This window comes from Microtus ochrogaster, chromosome 19 (genome assembly GCF_000317375.1).
Source record: "Microtus ochrogaster isolate Prairie Vole_2 chromosome 19, MicOch1.0, whole genome shotgun sequence".
NCBI classification, from domain to species: Eukaryota; Metazoa; Chordata; class Mammalia; order Rodentia; family Cricetidae; genus Microtus; species Microtus ochrogaster.
Genome location: NC_022021.1, coordinates 11,173,448 through 11,200,329, shown reverse-complemented (window position 1 = coordinate 11,200,329; position 26,882 = coordinate 11,173,448). Strand labels below are relative to the sequence as shown.

Below are 26,882 nucleotides of genomic sequence, written 5' to 3'. Positions count from 1 at the left end.
GAAAGTTTTTGTTTGTTTATTTATCAATAATTGTTTTAAGCCAATAATTTTTGATTTTACCCTAGGTCTCTGGGCTAACTACCCTCTGGTTTTTGTTACCCAAACAGTGTCAGGTGTGTGACCCTTTGCTGTGGGAATTCCTTCAGCCAATAGACATTAAGATATCAGCCCCGTTGAGCATGGTCTCTTATACTATAAATGCAGTCATAAAGCTTCTATGCTCCCTCCTTCTCTCCCACCTACTGGATTCAGTTCCTGTTCCCCATTCACATAGAGGACAGTGATCTGTGAGTCCACCCATAAATAAATAACTTTATTATACTCAATTTTGAGTATGGGATTACTTTTTAGTATTGATCTTCAGTCCTTTTTGTAGAGTAAACCTTATAAAAAATCAGACATTGGTTGGCTATGCCCACAAGCACAGTGCCACCATTTCCCTACAATGTTTTGCAGGCAGGAAAGATTGATATTATAGATCAGAGGTTTTTGTGGCTGAGTTGGTGTATACATTTCTCTTTCAGTAGACGTCAGAGTACCTTTATGCACTAATGAGATTAAAACATAGGGTAAAAGCCACCATCTTGACTTCTCATGTTCAATGAGTTATACAAGTGTTGTCCTCAACAATGGGACCCTGTTTTCAGGTTGTGGAGAGCAACTCTTTCTCTTACCAACAGACTTGATTGTTTGGGGATTTCATGGTACATCCTTGACCTACAATTCAATTGAGTACAACCCAGTCTACTACCTCAAGCCTTGTGTCGCGACAAGAGAGTCTGGTTGAGACTCTGTATTCCCCGTTATTAGCAGACCACAGTAGGATCACCTTCATATAGTTTAGAAAGTTTCCATATAATTCCTCTAATGTCCCTCAATTCCAGCTGTCTCTCCCCCACATTCTTTCCTTCTACCCTGTCTCCCCTCCATTTCCTCACCTTATCCCCTCTTTCCTGTTTCCACTTATCCCAAGTCCATTCATATAATTTATTCTATTTCTCCCTCTCAGAGAGATCCATGTGCCCCTTAGACCTTTCTTCTTTCCTAAACTTACTGAGTCTAAAGATTTTAGCTTGAATAATATTTACGTAACAGTTAATATCCACTTATAACCAAATAGAAACCATATTATCTTTCTGAGTCTGGGTTACATTCAGAATGAGTTTTTTCTAGATCCATCCACTTTCTTGTAAATTTCATGTTGCCATTTTTAAACAGCTGAGTAATACTTTAGTGTGAGAATATACCACATTTTTTAAAACCCATTCTCCTGTCAAAGGACATCAAGGCTATTTCTAGCTACTGGCTATTATAAATGAACATTGTTGAGTAAATGTCCTTGTGGTAGGATGAATCATTAAAGTTATTCTTAATAATATTTTCAGAAAGCTTTTCAGGAGCATGCAGCAAAATTTCAGCTACACAATGTACACCTGGGCTTTTAGAAATAGATCAGTAACAAACTATGTCAATTCTGCCTTAAAAGAAATATCATTGCTTTCTAAATTATATGTAAGCTATTGATGATAGTATTCTTTGCTCATTCAGTTTGGCTCCAACAGATTTTTTAATATATCCAAAATTTTATTGTGTATTGCAATGCTCTTTGATCAATGACTTGTATTAAATAGTCAATTACCAACTAGTAATAGCCTTATCAGTTGAAGACTGATTCAATTAATGACAATTCTGAATTATATTCATGGAATAAATAAGTCCAGGTTCTTGCCTAATCAGAATTAGTCTTGAAAGGTGAATGAAGATGGTATGTTAATTCTGCTCTCTCCTGAGGCAGCCCTGCTTTTGAAGAACTCAGCAGAAAGTCATTTTCAATGATACTCCAAGAAAAAGCAATTCTTCTTTCTGGATTTTGAAGCTATATTCTTCATCCTGCTTAATTTTTAGAATATAGAAGTTGGAGATAGTGGATAATAACTAGCAAGTTTATCTAATTATTAATAACTATAATTAAGTATCAGTTTTCAAAACAATCCAAAAGCAAAATTATAATGGAGAATTACTATGATCTACTTATTATAAAAAAGACAAAAAGATAAGTAATTCTCCCTCAGTAGAGCATCACTTCAGCAAGTCTACAGCAGCACACTAGATCTGGCCTTTCTTACTTTTCAAATTTAAGTATATTTAGTAATGTTTATATTAGTTTGCTAGTATTTTTAAATTATTCACTAAGGAATACTTTTTAATATGAGAAAAGTCTAGTGGGATTCCCTTAATTATGTCAAAGCTTTCTTCAGAGTTGATAGAACAGAATCAAGTTTAAGACTTTCTCTGTTGAGCTTCTGAAAAATCCACTTACATCTTTTTAACTCTTTCAATTTGTTCATCATAAGTGTTGCAGCCTCTGATCCCTTCCATAGTCCTTGCACTATGCACACCAATTTTTCAGTCTCTGGACAGCATCTCTTGCAATCATATTATGAGATTCTGATACCTCAATCAGTAAAACAGGCCAGAACCAAAGGCACTCTTGGATGAGGGCCCTGTGGCTACTTTATCGCATCCAGAAATTCAAAGGTGGCAACAGCAGCCAATGATAAGGACAAACCAACATCCATTATCACAGACCGTGCAAGAGGGGAGCAGGAATACAGTGAGTATGCTACTTAATTTATTGTAACTTGTGAAACCTTCCAAAACATGTCACTGGAACTCTTTATTATGTACACAGGGCACAGGGTGAATAATGAAGGATAATTTCCTGACCCTAGGATTCTGCATCTTAAGGAGAAAACTGATAATAATATGATAGAAGGTAAATTACCTAATCGGGAACTACAGTTATTCAAACAAAATCTCCATTTAAACAAAAATAAGAGACCACTTCAAATTTCATATTATCAAGAAAATAACATGCCCTATCTCTATTTGAAGAAAAGCAGAAAGAACAGAAGAGAACTGTCCTTCAACCAGCTTCAGTTGAACCATGTAAATGTTTGCCAGGCTTTGGGAAGGATGCCAGAGACAGTGTTGATAGAGGAAAGTCTGAGAAAAAAAATCAAGGAGACCTCCTTACACTGATGGTTGGAAAGGGAAGTTCATTTGGTCAGTAACGATTCTCCCTTCTCAAATCTAAGGAAAAGAGAATGCATATGATTGGACTGAGGTGATTATTCTTAATGTGCAGTACAACAAAGGAGAGAAAAGTGTCCTGAGGCTGTGAAATAGCAGGAAGAGATGATCCATTTTTCTGTGTGTTCAGCTGTTTGTAGGACTCTATGTAAAGATGCTATTCTCGAGAACATGCGGGGAAGTGAATGCTAAGATGATGAGGAAGTCATTGTATCTATGTTTAACAAAGAAATTTAAACATTTCAATGCTGTAAATACATGGCTAGAAATAAAAATATTAACATTGAAGAAGACAAATGGGGAAACTCTCTGAGAATACATGGTAGAATTATAAAAACTAAATGATGATGGGAAAAATGCTACAAATAAGAAAATAAGTAAAGATTCAGTATTTGAATGATTGGTATTTAGGGTTAAGAAGAAAAATAAATACTTGAAAATATGGAGGTACATAAGATCTCAAAAACTGAAAAGTAAATGAAGTTAAATGTGAGACAAGAAAACCTTCAAGTCCTATTCCATTGTCTCTCAGGAAAAATAATTTAGCTTGTGAAAATCCATACCAATCAGCATAAATGCAATTCTTACCAAGAGATATTCTGGTAAATAATGATGATTGATAGTAATAATTTCAAGAAGAAAGCATCAATCTTGTAATAATCAGCCAGGAAAGGATGCATAATTTTAAAAATGTACCACTAAACAATTAGAGAAAATTATAATAACAAAAAATAGTATGTTCCCATACCACAGCACACACATATATGGGTATAAATAAGCTTGTAATCACACACATGTATATATTTATGGACATACAATACATATATATAAATATGTGCCCAGGATAGCTTAATGTTAAAATTGAATAAATATAAATAAATAAACAAATAAATAATGAGGGAAAATATAGTAGAAATTATAGCACTTGTAAATAATTTTTAGCTGATGCAATTAAACAGGTCTTTTAAGGCACAAAATGTTATACAAGCAGAAAAGTATGTTAGATTTGCATAAGGAAAGACAAAAACTTATAAAGTCAAATGTAAAGTGCATGGTCATCTATGGGAATACAACTGCTAGGCAAACTATCAACCTCAAAGATGAACAAGAAGATCTGTAATAGGATATTAAAAAGGATTATATATATATATAGTTCGTGAGAGTAAATAAGCAGGAAAATGAAATGAAATGTCATTTAGTGTCAATTCAGGATATGAAATTGAAAACTTCTTTTTCTATTGGGGGTTTCATGAGCAAACTTTTCTACAAGAGAGAGTTGGTGAGCAGTAGAGAGAAATTATACAGCAGATAAAACCCTGTAATGTGGACAAATGGAGACAGTGCATGCTGTGACTCAAATAGCAGGCTCATTGTCTACAAAGAAGCAACAGCAATGAACAATGAAACATAAATGAAGTTTAGCTTATGTTCTTGCTGTGGATAACAGAGCTGGAAGCAAATGATGATAAAGAAAAATTGATAAAATATTTTTCATAGATCATGTTCTGCAATAAACAATATAATATAGCCACCACAACTTGTTGTTGTTATCCTTATATGCAAAACACCCAAGATAAATCATACAAAATTCAAAGCCACATATACATGAGCTAAGCTTATGAAAACACTTTGAATTGTGTAAAAACAAAAGGCCTTATATTTTTTGTAAATATAATTCCCTTTTAGTAGTCTTAAGGCTAATAAGATGGCTAATTCTAACAGGCTCATAACCACCAAGATACCTGAACCATTAAGTTAAAATATTGAGTTGAACTGATTCCACAAGGCTAAATTAATCACTTTAGAAAGTCAACCATCATAGGCTGACAGCATATGGGGATGAAGCTTAAGCTGGCATATGGCTCTGTAGATTTTGTTACTGAAGGGAACTGTTAAATATAGGATTTTCTCTAATGGGAGTCCAGGGCAGATAATAACTTGGATATTTAGAATGGTGGCATATTACAACTGTCCTGCATAATACTGCATAACTACCTGCACTCAGAAGGCTACTCCTGGAACCATACATAGGATTTTATTACTTTCCCTTTAATTTTTAAAATATAGCATAATAAAACAAATTGCTATCTTAAATGGTTAAAACTACTTTTGGAAATTAACTATTTTAACAAAGAAATAATGATAAGAGATTCTAAATTCCATATATTACTAAACATCCTCAATATTTTAAGGAGTCTAAACCTTAGACTCGTGAGATCAAATAAGTTATAAAGGCTGGCTATCATACCTTAATAAAATAACACACAGCATTGTATTTTCATGGTACCCTCTACAGAGGCTTACTTAACTTTCCCGATAGAGATTGAGAGAGAAAGATGAGCACATAGGCAGATAAGGAGCATCAACCTCCAGCTATGTGAGGACACTTACTCTCAAAACTGAGTTTCCAAACATTAAAGACATATTAGCTACTTGCTTTTACCGATAATCTTTATGCTACAACTACCGTACTTCATTGCCTTGACCAAAAATATTACGTCTTATAGAAGACAAAACAAACTGGATTAAGGCAGATAGTGCAGAGAGTTTTCTGGAAGGACACGTGATGACATTGTTTCTTAGCCATTGGTTTGTTCCTATTCATGGAACCTACTAAGGAATCAGCTCCAGTTAAAGCAACGAAACTTTTATTGAGAACTTGTTACATGTAAGGTTCTTGTCATAGAGATTCAGACGAAGTGCAGGGTGCTATGCCAAATATAGAGCCATGAACCTGCCCAGTGCCCTAAACAGTTGATCCTATTTGAGAGGTACCTTGGGAGATGGGAATCTACTAGAATATCGAGTATTTTACCCAAAAAGCTACAATCCACTTCAGTTCAGATTGACAGGAGAAACTGGTCATTGGCCAGAACTCCCCTTTTCCTGCTCAGGGTAGTTCTGTGTGTGCAGTTTCAGCAAGTTCATTTCATATATGAGTCAAAATTGTTTTTATACTGAAAGAAGCCTTCTTATGGCTGGTATTCTAAATTTAATGCTGGGAAATTTAGGATAAAGTCCAGGTTCAAACAGATTGCTGCCTATGCTGCCTGTTTAAGTACAGAAGCTGGCTGAATTGAAACAGAAAAGGAAAACATATCTAGATTTTTTAAAAAAAGGCTAGAGGAGGGGAGCAAGTTAGAGTGGGTGGAAAACATATCTATTGGAAAGAGTCAAGGCATACAGTTTAGGAGAAAGCATCGCCACCCAGTAGGAAACCCAGATGACTGCAGGAATCACCACAGAAACACATGCATGTCATAAGAGTTTTTCTCAAATCTCAACTGAGGATCCATAGGCATTTGGGGCTAAAGAGTCCACCCTGAGTGGTTCATACCCCTGAGCAGTTGAATTCCTGTGTGTTTGCAGTCTGTGATGGTACACAATGGTTCAGTGCTATCACGTACTTAGTTTTTTTTCTGTTTTGAATGTCAATAAGCATGAAGAACATTATGATAGACATTGGCTTTGACCAAGTGTCTCTGAGCAATTAGATTTGCCTATATAACAGTAAAAACTACCCATATTTTTAAGCTGAGTCAGCCAAAGTGCAGAGAGAAAATTTATGTTAAAACACAGCAGCATTGTTTTTGTTGCTTTTTATATACTGTGATTTTAATAAATATAGTCATTCTTCACAAATTATTCACTATTCCAAGAAAAAAAGAAAAGGTAAAATCATTGACTCATTGAATGTATAATTCAATGATTAAAGAATTCATCTATGTGGTAGACTCCTGAAACAGAATGAATTAGCATAGAATCTCAAGACCTTAATTCACTGTTAACCATTGGAATGTGTGCTCTGTTATGTTACTTCTCTATGTATTTATATGTATTTATTTTCTCATGTGTAAAGAGATAATATATTACTTGGCCAATTAAAGAACCGAATATGGAATATTCCAGGATACCTCTAGAACAGTATGACGCAACATTCATTCCCGAAACATCACTTTTGCTATCCAGCATTCTTGCTTGACTCATGAAATATTTTAGATAGCATAACACATTGATAATATTTCTACTGAAATATTTTCACAAACTGATAGAGGCATTTCTTTATCTTAATCAATCATTTAAATTTAGCTTGCTATTTAAAGTGGAAGTTCATCCAAATGAGAAAAAGTCCATATGAATTTAAATGCACACACAAATATATTTGTATACATTTTTGTGTGCAAACCCACAGTTTAATACCTAGGAAAATTTTCTTATATATTCAATGAATATTTGTGCTACTAAATATGCTTTCCTTCTATTTATGCACCACGGCAATTTGTTATCACTCATGACCTATAGCTGACCCCGACCATCTGTTTGGAGTTAACATGCATGCTCATAAGAGAAAAGGCCAAAAATTAGGAACAAAAGAACACAGTGTTTGAAAGTACACATGAGATTGTGGTGGTTAAGGGTGATAAATTTAAGGATGTAGCATGGAACTTAGTCATAGGAAATAGTCAGAAGAGGATGCATTGTACAGGCAAAAAAGATAAAAAGCACACAGAAATAAACACAAAGAAAAGCAAAGGTGACTTCAAAAGTTGCCTGCCAAGAAAATCAAGTTTTTAAATTGAATTTTCATCAGAGTTGCAAGTTGTAAAAAAGATTCAAGAATGAGCTTATAGTAAGTAGGAAAATTTTGGAACTGTTTTATGTCATTGGATGAAAAGAATCCCTAACCCCTAGGTTTCACTTATATTTTAATAATTTTACTACATAATACCTTAATTTTTCACTCAATTCTTTTATACTTTTCACTCATAACATTTTATAGTAGGAGACTGCTTGTTTGTTTCCTGCCCTCCTAGACTCCTGAAATAACCACACAGAAACTGTATTAATTAAACCACTGCTTGACATTTTAAGATCAAACTTCTTATTGGCTAGTGTTTACATCTTAATTTAACCCATTTCCATTATTTTATATTTTAGGACACGGCTTGTGGCCTACTGGCAAGGTTTTGGCGTGTTGCAAGGGAGAGGACCACTTGTTTGTCCCAGCTGCCTGGCTAGCTTACACCTGAAATAGCAACATAGAAACCGTATTAATTAAAACACTGCTTTGCCATTAGCTCTAACTTCTTATTGTTATCTCTTACATATTAGTTTAACCCATCTTTGTTAATCTGTGTATTGCCACGTGGCAGTGGCTTACCAGAGATTTTAACCAGAGTCCATCTCAGACGAAGGATCCATGGCTTCTCTCCAACTCTGCTTTCTTCCTCCTAGCCTCCAGTTCTGTTTTCCCCACCTACCTAAGTTTTGCCCTATCAAAAGCCCAAGGCAGTTTCTTTATTCATTAATCAATAAAAGCAACACATGAACAGAAGAACCTCCTACACCACTGGCATGTCTGTCTGGGGCAACGACACCATGGCTTCTCTCTGTCACCTCCTTCTTTCTCCCAGCATTCAGTTTAGTTTTCCCCACCTAGCTCTGTTCTACACTATCACAGGCCTAAGACAGTGTCTTTACTAACCAATGGTATTCAAAGCATATAGAGGGGAATGAAACATTACCTCTCCATTTCTGTTTAAATAAAAAGGAATGCTTTAACTTTCACATAATAAAATTACATTTAACAAAACAGCTACCAAGCAAGAATTACAGTTACAATATTTATATTTACTTAATCTTTTATCATAACTAAGGAAAACTATAACTATAAATATAAATTCTTCAACTTCATCAAAGGCTACAGAAGAATATAATATTACCTAAGTAAACAGAAAGAACATTGTAAGCAACTTCTAAAACTCTAGAAATGATAGCGACATCTTGTTGCCTGGACAGTGCCCCAAAATTCTTCTGTACCACTGGGGCATCCATCTTTAGCCTATAAGCTCAGCAGACTTTTCCATGAAACAAGAAATTTCAAAGGCAGTTCTGCCTATATTGGCAGTTTACCAATCACTTTCTTTTATGTCCTGAATGTGTCTGGCAGACTCTTTCATGAAGCAGGAACCCTGGAGGCCCTTTTTCACCTTTAGGCAGGATCAGCAGTCATGTCTCTATGGGTCTTGCATTTCCAGTTAAGCAGCCTCGGCAAGAACAGTTTCTTGTCCAAATGGTGAACAGACTCCATAAGGAGCCTCTTTGATGCCCATTATCCTCTTGAAATAGATTGTTGTTGCCAGGAGGAGATGTGTCTCATTGTCATAAAAAGCCCTAATTTTCTTAAATATAAGTGTCATATTCTGAAAGTCTCTGAAAGATTTAAAGAATGTTTATCTAACTGAAATATATCTTTATATATCTAGAAAACCTAACTAACATGACTATGAGCTTGACTATTATAGATGATTATCTATTAATCTATACTTTTTAACTAACATTACATTTTTAAATAAGCTACACAAACACAATGTTAATTAAAAGCAGAATATATATATATATATACACACACACACAGTATAACAAAATTTACCTTAAATTTGTATCAATAAACCAAGATCCATACAAATGGATATATCCCCTTTTAAATATAAACAAACATTTTAAACAATATTTGGGAATATGAGTGTCGTTCTCTAGACTATTTCCTGTTGATAGGGGATGATGTTAATCAGGTTCATGGTGTGTCCTGTGTACTAGGTTCATCTTAGCAGTTGGGTAAAGTAATTTTTGGGGGTGTCAACAGCAATCTTTCAGGGGTTCTTCCATATTAGTCTGGAAGGATTCCATAGGTTCACATCCTCTGTGGAAACAAAAGAAGAACCTCTTTTCCAAAGCAACATATCCTTAGACCCAAATTTTGGAATCAAGATACCTTTAAAATATAAATTGGTTTAGCTTAGTAGCCCATACAATGAAATGTCTCTCTGTACTTAGCTTCTTCACAGTCAAAAAATTGAAAGAAAACATAATAATATTCATAATCTGAGCTGTGTATATTCCATCTTTATTTGGCTTATGTTTCTTGATCTATATTTTATTATCTTTACTTCTTTAATCTATGACTGTACTCTTTTATATTACATTTACCATCTCGTTACCCTTTTTCTTCTTTCTCCCAAGCCTATGTACATTTTTTAGACACACTGTTTCTCATTTAGAGGTCTTTTATTTCTGAAACTGTCCTTATCGTGTATTGGTAATCCTCTTCTGACCAGGGCTAAGTGATTCTTAAACACCTAAGCAGCAGCCTTGCTAGGGCAAACAAGGCCCTGACTGCTTGGTCCACCCAGTTCAGCATGGAGGAGCTGTTTGCTGCCTCCAAGAGCCATGATCACAGTCCAATTTTTAGGCATACAGCCTGTCTATGTTGCCATTAAGTAAGTTGTAGCACTCTGTTCACAAACCTCATTTAAATGCTCAGCCTTCTGAAAGAGCCAGATGTCACGCTGGCAGCATGGGCCGGAAAGCTGGCATTTCAAAACTGTGTGTTTTTTTTTTCTGCTACTGCTGAATCAGTAAAACATAACCTTTAATTTCTTAAAGAAGCTACAGCATGCTGCCAGCAAAATGCTGCCTACCAAGAAGCTGTGCTTAACTCTGTTCTTTTGTGTCTAAGATTACTTTTTAAGATTTTGTAGGTTTTTTTTGTGGATCTAGCTAGCACATGTTGGAGTGCCAAATAGTAGTATGGAGGCCACTTGTTTGTTTCCCAGGTGCCCAGACTGCCAAAATAACCACACAGAAACTGTATTAGTTAAATCACTAATTGACATTTTTTTAGTCTAACTTCTTATTGGCTAGATTTACATCTTAATTAAACCCATTTCCATTATTTTATATTTTACCATGAGGCTTATGGCCTACCAGCAAGATTCTGTGTGTCTTTTTCTGGCAGTAGCTCCATGGCTTCTCACTGACTTTGCCTTCTTTCTCCCAGCATGCAGTTTTCTCCACCTATCTCTGTTCTATCCTATCAGGCCAAGTCAGTTTCTTTATTAACAATTGGTAGTCACAGCATACAGAGGAGAATCTCATATCACCTCCCCTTTTCTGTTTAAATAAAAAGGAAGGTTTGAACTTTAACATAGTAAAATTACATATAGCAAAACAGCTATTTAAAAAATTACAGTTACAATATGTATATCTACTGTCTGTGTCTCAAGAACCATTCTTGATCTGCTCTGTACTGCCACTCTCTGTGTCTCAGGGAGCTTCTGAGGTCTCCGTGGATGGCTGAGTTTGGAGACAAAGTGAAACTTACAGATTATAGGGTCTGATGGGGGGTTGGGCATCCTGTATGCAGGAGTCCTGCCCTCTGAATGACTAGTGCAGCTAAGGTAGGTGGGAGAGACGCCTAAAGCCTAGAGACTGGGATATCCAGCTGGGGAACTGGTTACTCTCCTCTTGATCAACTCTATGTATTCACAGTCTGTGTCTCAGGAAGCTGCTGAGGTCACAGGGGATGAGTGAGTTTGAGGACAGAGTGGACCTTTTTGATTACCAGGTCTGATGTTGTAGCAGCCTGCATGCAGGAGACTTGCCTGTTAGTCAGCTAGTACAGAAGACTAATAGGATTTATTTGTAGTTTTTTTTTCACCATTTTGCAGGAAAACCAAAATACAATAGCCTAGATGTACAGTTAGACTCTCATATTGTTAAGTCTTCATTTTTTTTCCTTTTCTCCAGTTTCCTTATATATGTCCTTCAGTTTTGAACACGACTCTATCCTCAAATTAAAGGGATTTTCAATGTAAAATGATTAATATCAATCAATTGTACAGTCTTGAATTAAACAAAATTCACAGGAACTCGGTGGTAATCTTAATATTTAATTATTAAGTGTTATATACTGTTTGTATTCCACTTCATGAAGCAATAATTGGTCTTTAATTGACCACATACTATATTACTTTGTTTTTCTGTAATTGAATTGATCGCTAAATCTGTACATTAAATTATGATCACAAATGTTCAATGTCAGTGTCATATGGTTGCACAACAAGTGAACCAGTTTAATATAAGAAGTACTAGTGAGCTAAACTGACCATCAATTTATTTTAAAGTGTTCCAGCTGGTGGGTGAAGACATCTTAGACTATATATCTAATGGCAAGATAAAAATATAAGCCAATAATAAATGCATTCATCTCTTTCAAAGTACAAATAACCAGGAGGGTTTTTCTCTTAGCATGTATGTTTTTTTAATCTCTTGAGTTCAAGAGTTTTACAAATTTATAGTGGGTTAATTCATTCCATTTAATGACTGTGCTCTTCTCTTTTTAGGTTGATCTTCTTGTCCCTACCAAAGTGACAGGCATCATCACACAAGGAGCTAAGGATTTTGGTCATGTGCAGTTTGTCGGTTCATACAAACTAGCCTACAGCAATGATGGTGAGCACTGGACTGTATACCAGGATGAAAAACAGAGAAAAGATAAGGTAAGTGGTCTGTATGCTTTGTAGAGTGAAGTCAGTCTCTGGTTATATTTTTATTTTTATTATTTTATTTATTTTTTTATTGAAAATTACCACCTTCCCTCCTCCCACTTCCCTTTCCTCTCCCCACTCCCCCTCCCCCTCCCTCTCCAGTCCAAGGAGCAGTCAGGGTTCCCTACCCTATGGGAAGTCCAAGGTCCTCCCTGTTCCCCCCAGGTCCAGGAAAGTGAGCATCCAAATAGACTAGGCTTCCACAAAGCCTGTCCATGCAGTAAGATCAAAACCCAGTGCCATTGTCCTTGGCTTCTCCATCAGCCTCCACTGTCAACCACATTCAGAGAGTCCGGTTTGATCACATGCTCCATCAGTTCCAGTCCGACTGGCCTTGGTGATCTCCCATTGGATCAGTCCCACCGTCTCAGTGGGTGGACTCACCCCTCGCGATCCTGACTTCTTTGCTCATCTTCTCCCTCCTTCTGCTCTTCATATGGAACTTTTAATGGAAAATGATTTCATTCAATATATTTTGATCATGGTTTCCATTTTCCCAACTCTTCCCAGACACTCCTCCCCATTTTTTCCACCCACCCAACTACATGTCTCTTCTTTCTCTCTCTCTTTAGAAAACAAAGCAGACAAACAGGCAAAAAGCACATAATAAAAGGAAAGAAAAGGAAGAAAGAAAAAAGACAAGAAACATACAAGCACACACACACACACAAACACACACATCCTTTAAAACACAAAACTGCAAAGCATAATATTTAGCAAAGGGTAAGCAGTAAAAAGACAATAAAAACAATTTTGAATATATTCTAAAAATAATGACAATGCATATAATAAACTATGCTAAATAAGAATTTCAAATAAAAGACTTTTCAGTAGAGATTATGATAGTAAAATTTATTTACTAATAAAGTAAATATTTTTATTAATAAAAATTCTCAAATTCTCCATACTATACAGCAGGACATGGGTATATAAAATTTACTTTATGTCTTCCAAACTTAGAAAAGGAATGACAGAGCCAGGTGGTGGTGGTGCACGCCTTTAATCCCAGCACTCGGGAGGCAGAGGCAGGTGGATCTTTGTGAGTTTGAAGCCAGCCTGGTCTAAAGAGCTAGTTCCAGGACAGGCACCAAAGCTACAGAGAAGCCCTGTCTCAAAAAAAAAAAAAAAAAAAAAAAAAAACACAAATAAAGGAAAGAAAATGAATGAAAATTATTCATATTTAACATATGTTTACTGCTAAGACAAATATTACTATTATTTTATGAATGAAGTAGTGGTATTATGATAGGCTTCTTGAGCCTCCTTATTCCCCATAGATAGGTGAGTGCGCCATCTGCCCATTCCCACAACCCCACAATCAGATGCAGTAGGGAGTGGAGTTAAAGCAGGAACTCAGTTTATTACTGTGAGCATTTGCTTATAAAGATTAAGTGACACCCTGTGATGTAAGGGTACCTCCAGCCAATGAGAGGCAGCCAAACCCTCCCTCTGGCTGGAGGGACATCTACCTAGTTTTTGCTGTCTCTTCCTCACTCAAACTTGAGGCAGGCTTTTCTCTGTCCTACAGAACCCGAAGTCTAAGCCCTGAACTTGAGCCAGGCTTTTTCCTGTCCTATAGGCCTCGAGGTACAAACCCTGAGATAATTTTGGCCCAACAATATTAGAAAAAACATTCACTTGAGAAAAATATTTCAGTTTGTAATTGTTCTACAATATTCATATTTCCTTGATTACATGACAAATAGACACTTTAGCGATAGACAAATTTTGAGGACTGTGCTATATCATCCAAATAAAACAAATTCTTTTTGCGAAGTTTGCTTTTGTATATTATAACTTGGAAATTTAAATTTTCCTAGAAATAAATTATGTGCTTTTTGACTATAAACATCCTATAGCTCTTTGAATATGAAATTCTTATTTATTAACTTCTGGTCCCCTGGAACTCTTCATTTATCAACTGATATCAATTTCTGGGGAACTTTGGAAACAAAAAGGCTTAGAGATTGGTGCCTGATTCTGGCTGCATATCAGAAGATATCAATTGAAACACATAGCTCAAAGGTTAGGGTAAAGTTTAAGAAACTCACTCATTTCAAATGATTCTGTGCTAATAACATTTTTTTTATGTTGGGTAAGGCCTGTGTATCCTTGCTGTTGGTATGAAGCAACAAATATCTTGAGAAAAATTTTCTTACTCAAATGGTCAAAACAGAGAATGTATAAATCTGCCCAGAAATCCATAGGCTTGGAAAGCTATCTCAGTGAGACATTAGATTGCATTCAGTTCAACGAAGCTCATTTAGGATAAACTGTTCTAGGTTATGATTTCAATTGCCCATATCTGTTTGTGTTTCATATTTGTAACTAAGCCACTTAGCAGTTCAGAATACATACATGTTTTATATTTTAAAATCTCAGAAGCTCTTATGACATCACATTAAGTCTTTCACGTGCTTTATAGAGCAAAGTTCTATTTTTTTAATGGAAAAAAAATCCATGTATAGATTCCGATCGTGGCGTCGTTTTTATCCATCTTTTCCCGATACTCCCAACTTCCACATCCACCTAACTTATATTATAGTAGTTAATGGCTACTGTTTCATTAAACAAAATAAACTAATGTAATATTTTACAATCAGTGGCATCTCAGCTCAAATGCATATTGAATATTTTGTTTAAAATGTCTTCAAATTTATTTTATGACCTACAAACAAAATGTTTCAGCAAATGGTTATAAGTAATGATTTTGCCTCCTCTGAGGGTTGACAGACACTCTTCTGTAGAATTATGTGCTTCATGAAATGCAGGATTTAAACTTCATACTTTAAGAAGTCTTTTAAACTATTTTTCAATATGCACTCAAAATAAATAGTAGTTAAATCTTTACAATCAGTGGGGCATGGCGACACGTGCATATGATCCCAGAAAACCGAGGCAAGAGATCTGGCACAAATTCAAGGTTAACCTGAGTTATTTTATGAAGCTATTTCTAAAACACAAAACCTAAAACAAAAGAACAAGCAAGCATTCATTTGTTGAAATACTTATTTCTACTTACATTTGAGAAGTAAATTAATGCTTATATTTGAATATTTTAAGTTGTTTTACTGTATTTGATAATGAATGCACTTGATCTTGTTATCACAGCTAGAAACATATGCAAATGCATTCTATGAAGTTGCTGACTGACGTTATTGCTAAGTTGATAATGTTATTCAAGTTCTCTGTATCCTACTGGTGTTTTGCCTGCTGACTGTTACTGAGAGTGATATAACCAACTTTCATTGTTACTATGGGTTTGCCTATTTTTCTTTGCCTTGTCATTTTAGTTGCTTTCATATATTAGAACAAAGAAAGTCGTATTGTCATTAAAATATTAAATGACTCATATCTTACAATATTTTCCCTATAAAATACATTTCATCCAGCATTTAAAAACATTACCTCCAAGTAATGTATGTGTATTTTACTCATATTAAGTATATTTGGGATGAAATTCTTTGTATAGATAGTGGGATTTTTGAGTCCAATCTAACTCTACTTTGAAAACAAACAAAAGCAAGCTTTCAAATCATTAATATTTGATGTTATTATTGATGCAAATAGTTTTCAAATAATCATTTAAATATTTATTTTCTATGTACTGTATTTTTTCATTTCCAGATGGGACTATAGAGGTGAGAGGCCGATGAGGTCGCTAGGTAAATTACTGGGTGAGTGGTGTGCACACAAAACAGTATACTATGACCATAGCACATGCAGGTGGAGGAACTAGGTTTATGAGGGTTCCAAGCTAAACCAGCTCCTATGCTTGCCTGCCTCAATAAGATTATGGAAGGAAAACAACCATCAAATAGTAGTAACTCTGTTTTACCATAAGTGGTGAAAATAAAATTCTAAAACGCATAAATGCTTTTTCTGTTTTTCTATGGCACTAAGTAACTGATCTTTAGAATGGTTATAAAATAGTATTCATTTACACATAGCAATGTCTGCACAGACATAGAAATGTATTCATCTACCTGTGCATACACAAGTAGCAAAATCCAACTGAAAGCAAAAGGATGCTCTGTTTTCATCCTACAGATGTCATTTTCTAGGCAACCTCCCACAGCATCCACAATTCTGTTTGTTAACGGTATTCATTATTTAGTCAAGCCTAACTCGGCCTGTGGTGACACTTTAATACAGTCCACACATCCTTAGGGTCCTCTTTCCAGTGCACAGTATTTCTTAACACTGAACTGGCTTTTAGCTTTCTTCACTACGTGGCTTCAGCTGCCATTTAATTTGAAAGTCAAATGTTCCCTTGCTCTTATGAAGGTGACATTTGTTTCAAACTTCTGGAGTGCTGTTTTACTATGTTTAGCAGGAAAACTACAAAACTTGACAGAAACTTTCAGTGTTTAATTTTTGAGGATAAAACTGAAAGCAAAACAATAATAAATTTCAGGAAGAGTTCATATATGGAAAAAATTAAAAAGTTAAAAATAAGTTTCCTTATTCAGTAGATTAGTTATAATGCCATAGTGTCAGGATGCGAATTTACACTGCAGGCACTTTGACGATAAAAAGGACTGCTAATATTTTATTTCTTCTCTATCCTTGAAGTCATTAAGTGTTTAAAAACCATAAAAGCATGAGATAAAAAAGAATGAAAAAATTCTCAGAAATATGAAAAAAGAAAAACTGTGGAACCTTAAGAAAGAAAGACGCATATTATTGAAGAAATGGGTAAAACATCTCAGTTCACTCATGATGGTGAACTTTCTTACTCAGGGGTTCAGATACAAAGCCATCTGATTTTCATGGGAATGTCTGTTGAAACAAACCCTATCTAGTGGTTCCTGCTTATAGGTCTAGTACAAGATAGGCAGGAGAACCACTCTGAGCCTAAATCCAGCTTAGTCATTGTATAATTTCAAGGTAAGCATGGGGTACAGAATGAAATTAGGAAATGAAAGATAGAGATAACGGGGGGGGGGGGTTGTTATTAAGACAGGAACAAAAAAAGGAGGAAAGAAAGTGAATAGGAAAGAAAATACAGACTCCGGCCCCTGCGTCAGAGTATCTGCAGGTAATACTTAAGTCTGAATGTTTATAGAGACCGTAGTTAATATAAATAAACAAATGTGGGAAGGACCATCCCAGTCAACTCTATAACCAAAATTTAAAATTTGAAATGAAAAAAGTTTTGGAGTTTGCTACTCAGAAAAAGATGCATTACAATTCTTAGGACTTTGACCGACCTCTGACTAGTTGGTAGACATCGGTATGAATTAGTATCTCCAGAAAGGTTTTTTGACTTTAATAAGTTCCCAAATTCCATTATGAAGAGCTTCATTAAATACTTTATAGTTAAAATAATAGTAGACCGAAATCATAGAACTAAGAAATTAGGAATATAGCTTAAGAGGGAAAGCTCCTTGAAGGAATGACATGTAACGGGCTTTTTCTTTTAGGCCACCAACCAGCTCCAAATCATGGCATAGAAACTTCTTATTAATTAATTATAAGTGTTCTTTAGAGAAGGAGAGAGCCATGCTCCAACTCCAAAACCAACTTTGAATTTTAATTGAGTTGAGACTACAACTTTTCTGAGAAGTAAAGAGATATAGATATTTAGGTAGTGAGATTTTACCCTGCAAAGAATACTGGTAGCATAAATCAGATTTTTCTTTGCTTGGGAATTTTTTTTCTGGATAGTTTTCCCTTCTATTTTAGATGTCTAGATGCTCAAGGTCTTTTGATATCTTTAAGATGGGTATTTTTATTTTTTTGTAAAGATAGGAAAAACAGAATGTTTTCCTGATCTTTATTTGTTGAATTTTCCTTTTGACCTGTCACATGGACTGATGAAGCACCATTTCTCTTTCTTAGGAGTTCTCTCCTACTCAAATCAAATCTTTATCAATTTTGATAGTATCAATAGCTCTTCTTCTCCTGTAGAACAAAAATGAAACTCCTTCTCCAATATAACACGTCCTGGTTCAAAGATGGTTAACACATCTTTAAAGTACATTGGCTGATTTAAATAAGGAGTTTTTTTCTGTTGTCCAATGTCTTGCCACAGTTGTTGCTCCTTTCTCATTAGCATTAAAAAACTCACAATTAATAAGGCATTGTGCAATCTATCTCTGGAGGTCTTAGTTTCTCCTACCTGTATACTAAACATTTCTTTTAATGTACAATTAAATCTTTCTATAATTGCTTGTCCTGTAGGATTGTGTGGTATACCTGTAATAGGCTTTATATTATAATATACAAAAAAATTCTTTCATTTTACTAGAGACATATGCTGGATCATTGTCAGTATTAATTTGTACAGGTATTCCCATGATGATCATGACTTCTAATAGGTATATAATTACAGAATAATCCTTTTCAGGACTCAAAGTAGTGTCCATTGAAATTCTGAAAAACATGTCTATTATATGGTGTACATATTTTAATTTTTTAAATTATGCAAAATGAAACACAGTCATTTGCCACATTTCATTTCTTTTCGTACCTTTATGGCTACTTTCTTCAGGTAATGGAGTTTGGTTAAAGAAAGAACAAGTAGGAATTTTTTCTCGACTTCCTTGACTTGCTGCCAAGCAATAGAAAAATTATTTTTTAAACCTTTGCTATTGTTATGATGGTTTTTAAATAAATCCTGAGGTGTCAAGTATATTTCTTATTACTAACAGATTGATTTCAACATTGCATTGTGCTAGAGGACATGGCAGACCCATATGGAATCTTATGTGTGTTTTATATACATATATGGGATGATTTCTATTCCTGAGTATTTCTTGTAATTGTATAAATAGTGAAGTTAATTTTGTTCTATCGGGAATAAATATAGAAGTTTCAATTTGTAAAACAACCCTTTCTGTATATTGATAGTAACTATACTGAAAGGTTCTGTAAAATCCATTAGTACCATGAGAATGGCATATTATTCAGACATTTTTCACAGAATTGCAAAGAGCTTTGAACTACTTTGCTTAAGTTTCCTGGTTTACCCTGTTTTTCCCAATTTGTTTGCATCAGTAAATAATGTTGGGACTCCAGAAATTGGTCTTATCCATACAATTTATGGAAGGATCCATCTGATTCCTTTTATGAATTTAATTCTCTCAATTTTGAGATAACTGTTGTTAACGGTTCCCAAAAATTATTGCAAGCTCTTTGTCAATATTCATTATTTTCCCATGAAGAAGAAATTTTCTCATTAGTTAAATGTACTATAATTTCTGCTGGTTCCATTATTGAAGTTGACAGTCTTACTATTCCTTTTAAAATCAAATCAGAAATCTTTTAAACATGTCTCTAATTTCTTATTCTGTTTATGTGGTAGAAATAGCCATTGCAATGTAATATCTTCACTCTGCATCAAAATCCCCGAAGAGGATTGCCTAGAGTGTAACAAACCAGAATGCAGTTAAGTTTTATCTCCACATGATCCAGACGTGCATTCTGTAATTTCTTTTCCACTAAAGTCAATTCTCTTTCAGTTTCAGCTGATAATTCTCTAGGATTATTTAAGTCCTTGTCCCTTTCTAGTGTCCTAAACAAATTACTCACTCCCTCAGCTTCTATCCTAATAGTGTCAATAAATTTGAAATATCCCCTAGCAATCTTTGAAAGTTACTAAGAGTCTGCAATCAATCTCTCCTGATTTTTACCTTATGTGATCTATTTTTTGTAGACCTATTTTATATCCTGTAGAATTAGTAGAATCTTATCTTTGTAATTTTTAAGGAATAATTTGGAATCCACAGCAAGACAAAATTTTCTTTACTTCTCCAAACTTTTTTTTTATTTTTTATATGTGTACACATTAAAATTTTAATGAATCAGCCCATAAGTTATCATCCATTTAATGGTAAATTATATATTATGGAAATTGTACACAAATTATTTCCAATGGATTTTGCACAAAATATTAGCACAGCGTGGAGTTATTTAACTTTTCCTGTGGGAGGACCTTCCATTGATATCTCTTAACTTGCTGAGAGTTGTTATAAGTAGGCATCATGAAGGCAAATTTTTCCCTATCTTTGTCTTATAATGGTATAGTGAAGAAACATTCTTTTAAGTCAGTAACTGTAAGAGTTTATTCTTTAGGTAATAAAGAAAGCAAAAGCATTACAGGCTGTAGAGATACCATTGGCTGAATTGCTTTATTTATGGCTCTTGGGTCTGTCAAATTCTCCAGATTTCTTTCAAATAACAAATACAGGAGATTCCAAAGGCTGGTAGATCCTTCAATATATCTAGTATTTAGCTGTTCCTGAACCAGCTGTTCTAAACCCTGTAGTTTTTCTGATATCAAAGGTCACTGCCCAACCCAGAGAGGTTTGTTAGTTAACCATATTAAAGGTAGGGCCATTGCTACCTCTGAAAGATCAACAGCTGTTGTGCCTTGTTTATACTGTCTGAATGGTCAGTAACTGTTTTTTAATAGTGCCTTATAATATTATTCCCAGAAACATGAGTTAGTCTATGTTTCATTTCTGAGACTGGAGGAATGTTAATCTGGGTGTTCCATTGCTGGAACAGATCACAATCCCATAGATTCACTGCTACATTAACCACGTTTGGCCTTAGCCTTCTTCTCTTCCTGCTGCCCCTATTCATTCAATCTATTTCATGCTTTGTTTTACCTGAGATAGGGTTCCAATCCCTAGGAATTGAATATCTACCTCCTGAAGAGGCCTATTTGGGTGCCTTGATTCTGGAGTAATAATAGTCACATCTGCATTTGTGTCTAATGATCTTCTCAATTACAATGTTGCTTATCTATACCCTTAGCTCTAGTCTTTGGTCACTTATAGAAATCTGCCAAAATAATGTTTTATGGTTCCTCCTGAAATTTTTTATTCATCCTCCAAAGCTATTCTATTATTCAGAGCAATATGGTTTTTTACAATAGGCACTGGATCCTCTTGGGAATGACTGGACCACATTCAACTTTGGGTACTGAAAGGGGCCTCCAAAGGCATTTCCTGATGAAAAAGGTTTACCTTGATTGTACCTTGTTGAGCTGTAGTCATTGGTCCAATGTCAGCCTTTGCCACATCTTCTGCATAATCCAGAAGATTGATTGGAATCATCTATTTGGGTCATTCCTAGAAGGGAAATTATTTTTAGAAATGCCCTGTCTACAATTTCATTTCAGATGGTATATTCAAACACAATAAAAAACATTTGACATTTTGATTTCTTTTTAGGCCTTTGGAAATTGCCCCTCCTATCCAGGCCACAACACTATAGTTAAGAGACTCAACACTGGCTGTGTGTAAGGTCAATTTGTCAATAGGTGCTGATCTGACCTTTAAAGGTCCAATTGTCTTTTTGCATTCAAAATTAGCATTTCCAAACATGTGTACAGCATGAAGACAATGATCTCAAAATTAGAACAATATATAATAATGTCTTAATCAAAGGTAGAAATGTATAGTGCAATATGACAAAAAATTCTAACTTTGTATCAGTATACACAATATCTTAAGCTGAAGTAGAAACATACATACAATATGACAAAAATAATTTTAAATTTGTGTACAAAACATTTTAAGCAGAAATAGGAATAATATACAAAATGACAAATATAATTTTGAATTTGTATCAATATACAAATTATCTTAGACAGGGATAAAAAATATTTTTACATATGTAACAATATACAAGAATCTATACCATTGTAAATTGTCTAAAACTAATATTTACTAAAGTAGTTTACAAGTAGATACCCTAATCTACCTAATTATCCTATCCTATCTATTCCCCTTTTATTCTATATCAAATAAAATTCCTGAATTTGATTATTATTATTCTGCCCCCAACCCTATAGTAACTTATATACTATAAAAAAACCAGAGAAAAACCAAAATCTATCCATCTCATCTGTTGTGAGAGGGAGTATCAATTTCTTAGAATTACTTCCAGCTGTCTTGGGGGTGATGGTATCTCTATGGGATCTTGTAAAAATCTAAAACAATGGTAAAGTCTCAAAAGGAGTAGCTGTAATATTTGCAGCTGGTCTCTGAGTAGTAGATAAGGCTTATATAATGTTCTAATATAAAGTTCTAATATGACATTCTGGCTGGAGTGTTGTGTGGACTATCTCAGCTAGCCAAATTGAAATTGTCTTGGACAGCTTACGGTCCAAAGCTGATCTTTGAGCGGTGTTTATCGAATTGATGGAATCATTATGAAACAGGTAAAATTGTTGTGGACTCTCATCTTCCTTCTGGAGACTTTAGAGATTGTTGTTAGAAAAATTTCACTGTGTAAAACTTAAGAATTATTAATATCAAGATGGAAAGTTTAAATTTTTAAGATAGATATTTATGCAAAAAAGGTACTATGCCATCAAAAGTAAGTATGGGGAGTGTCGCGCCCGCCTCGACCAGCAAGGAAGAAGCAACCCTGGAGCTCTTTTTTACAGCAATCTCTCTCTCTCTCTCTCTCTCTCTCTCTCTCTCTCTCTCTCTCTCTCTCTCTGGGCAAATCTCTCCCAGCCCTTAAAAAGGCTTGCTGCAAACCCCAGATTGCCAGGTGGGCACTGCCCATAGGTCCACACATATTCAAGCAGCTGACAATCATTGCATGATAATAGCATGAGTCAGGCCTTAGCCATAATCACCATCAGGTGCGACTCCACGCAGCTCTCTACAGGGGAGGAACAGTATTTTGTGGAGATAGCAGAGTTTTGACAACAATAGTCTTGCCAGCTATATCTTAACCTGTTTATCTTCATCTACTTTTTGCCCTAAAACTGTTTACCTTTATTTCCTCATGTATATCTTACCTTCACTGATTCTTTTTTCTGTTTATCTGGTGACTGCCTTACTTCTGGCCCTGGGCATGTCCCACCCTCCCTCCCTTATTACCTCCTCCTTCTTCTCTCTCAAATCTAGACTTCTACTTCTCCTTATTCACTTTGTCCACCACCCTAACGTATTTCCCTTATGTCTAGATATTGGATGTTCAGCTTTTATTAGACTATGAAGTGCCTTAGGCAGGCAAGATGAAACAAATGCAACATACCTTTACATAATTAAACACACCACAGACAAATATAACACATTTTCATATAGTTAAAGTAATATTCCACAACATAAACAGGTGTAACACAGCTTTGCTTAGTTAAATTAATATTCCACAACAGTGACATGTGTATTCACTCAATCATTTGCATGTTATAGTTATAGAAAACTGTAACTTAGCATAATATAGTAGAACCAAAATCACTATTTATAATGAGGAAAGATGCAAAACTTCTATTTCATCAGCATATTTTGAAAGACTAAAGTGTAGCCAAATAAGTACATTATCTAATAGATTAAATCCAGGAAGTTTCCCTGCACAGATCGCCAGTTTCAAAGCCTATGACTTTCTGGTAGACATAAAGAATTACTGATCTTCTTAACTTCAATTCCCTTTCCTAGTGTTTGTAATGATGACCGGGCCAGGGAGATGATTAAGTATGTAAAAGCTCTTGCCACTCACTCAGAGACTTGACTTGGAATCTTGGGACCCACACTGTGGAAAGTAAGAACTGCCTAATGCCAAGTTGACTTTTAACATACATAAGCATCACTGCAAACTCTCCACAGTCTGCTCTGAAGTGTATATTCAACTTCAAGAGGATTGCAAATGCCACAGATCATCCCACTGAAACTCTGAAGGGATCACTATCACAGAACTGAAATTAAATGTGGAAGTTTAAAGCCCCTCAAATCCAGTCCATATTAAGGTAGCAGTCAGCAGAATAAACATTGGTAAGGCTATCTCTTGAAAATGTTGTTAGAATGAGAATTCTTCATCTAAAAAATTCTTTTCAGAGATAGCAGAGTTGGCTTGGTAGAAAAAGTACTGGTGAAACCAACACGAGAAGTTCAGATCCTGAAAACACACGTATATTGCAGCTGTCGTAACATAAGCCTGGAATCATGGTGCTGGAGAGGTACAAACAGGAGGGTTCTTGGGGGCTTGCCTGGCTAATTAGTTTAGCTCAAATTGGTGAGCTACAATTTAGGTGAGAGACCCTGTTTACAGATAATAATCGTAATAGTAATGTGGAAATAAACAGACAAAAACACTCAGCATTAACCTCTAGCCTATACATATGTGCATTCCCACAAAGCCAGTGCATACACATATTCCACAAGCACATACGCACAAACTCACAGACATACTTTAAAAATAAGGAGAATGGAATCTACTGTGGTAATCATGGAGGAAGATGCTTGCGGGGGGGACACAAGGGAGTGAATTGTCCTGTCAAGAGAACAGCCATACTGCTGTTCACTTGCCCGGTGGAGCTATTAGGCTCAGTCCCTCAGCATCAGCCCCCAACGCCATTCTCAAATAAGGTTGAATGAAAAGGAAAGAAGTTTTGTTCTGAAAGCAATTTCCAAAAAGGAGATTGCTGCACACAAACTCATAGATCTCAAAGATAACAAGTAAATTGTGCCATGTGATAGAAACGCAGCCACAGTCACCTTGCTTTCCCACTTGGATGTTTGCTGGATGACTTAATTGAAACTGAAGTAAAGGAGACAGTGATATAGTTTTATGTTTTGTCTAAAAATAAGGATGTTGCTACATAAATATATCAACTGTTCAGAAACAATACCTGCTTTTTTTTTTGCTGTAATTCAGTATTAGAGACTAGTCTAGCATTGGTTTCTATTTCTCTGAACACCATAACCAAGGCAGCTTGAGGGGAAGAGGAATTTATTTATTTTTTTATATTTCCACATCAAAGTCCTGTATTGAAACACTTAGGGCAGGAACTCAAGGCAGAACCGAGAGGCAGGAGCTGATGCAGTGGTCATGGAGTAGTGCTACTTGTCTTGATCCTAATGCCTTATTTGTCCTGATTTAGTATAAAACCCGGGACCACTGACCAGGGGTACACCACATGCAGTGATCTGGGCCCACCCTGTCAATCATCAATCAAGAAAATGCACATGGGCTTGACCACAGATCAGTCTAGTGAGAGAATTTTCTCAGTTGAGATTCCCTATTTTAAAATGACCCTAATTGTGCCATGTTAATATAAAACTGAGCCAGCATAGGGTCCTTACTAATACAGGAGCTATATAACAAAGAATATAACAAATTTCCATATTAACATAAGTATGGAAGTCAATGTGAGATTAATATAAATGAAACATTTCCTGCTTTGGTTTGTCCTCTGAACACTCCAATATACCCTTACCTGCTCTCTTTCAAATTTATGGCCTCTTTATTCACTAATTGTTATTGCATTCACACACACACACACACACACACACACACACACACACACACACACATATATATATATATATATATGTTCCTAAATATAATCTGTTTGGTCAAGACAGTGTCACTTGTATGTATGTACTCAAGGCTGACATTTTGGCACTATACAATGATGGCAAAGGACTGAAGGTTTTAAATAGGTGTAGTTGTATTATTGACTTAGTTCATCAAAACTGATTAAATACTATTATAAAATAGGCAGTGATAAAAGTGACTAGTGTAAACATAAAATCTATGAGTCTGAATTTGTCTCAGCTATTATATGACTATATCATGCATTCATGAGAGATCACGCCTATAAACCCAATACTTGGGTTTAGACAGAAGAAATGTAACTGCTTTCAGGTCAACCTCTGTTATACATTTCCAGGTCAGCTTGGATTATAGAATAAGACCATGCCTAGAAAACAAATTAAATAAATAAATAAACAGACAACATGTTGCATAATCTGGTGAGATTATATAAAGCAGAATTTTATTTCTGAATTTTAGATGTTGGAAACTTCAAGATCAAGGTACTAGAAATTTTATCATCTGGAAAGGTAATCTTTCTAATATACCAAAACAATAGGCAAATACACAGACAAGGATACAGGCCGCATAAAATTAGGAACACTAGTCTAAAGGCAGATACACACTGGCCGACTGATGAAGGCAAGGGCTCTGGCATCTCACCTCAAAGTTATTTTTGAACTGCTCAGCAAAAAAAAAAAAAAAAAAATGGCATTCTGCTAGAAATAATGCTATTACTGCCATATCAAAGTTGACTTTGGGGTTTGCCAAACATTTGATATCACTGTATTGTGCTGCCTCATACTCTACTCCCATATCAAGTGTCAGCCACATTATAGCTGAATGGCACTAAATATCCCTATATTGTCTAGACATAGATTTTTACAGACTTCTGTTCCATACATTTATCTGCAGCTTTTAAATCACTTTCCAACAACAGTACAGTAATTATCATTCATCTGAAGCCCATAACTAAGCAGGACACAGCTAGAGAGGGATATCCATTAACAGAAGAGATGATTTAACTGAGTGAAATGGGTTTCTAGATCTGAATTTACCTACTGAACTCTGAACATGATAAGCAATTTGGTCAAATGTCAATTTGTAACCAGTACC

General features: G+C 35.2%; 1 protein-coding gene across 1 annotated transcript in view; it reads left to right on the top strand.

The window, feature by feature from the left end:
• Positions 1–26,882, top strand: part of Edil3 (EGF like repeats and discoidin domains 3) — a 451,612-nt gene that overhangs the window by 407,920 nt on the left and 16,810 nt on the right. Inside the window, exon 10 of the mRNA XM_005356525.2 lies at positions 12,279–12,434. Coding sequence (XP_005356582.1) covers positions 12,279–12,434 — 156 coding nt within the window. The remainder of the gene's footprint in view (positions 1–12,278; positions 12,435–26,882) is intronic.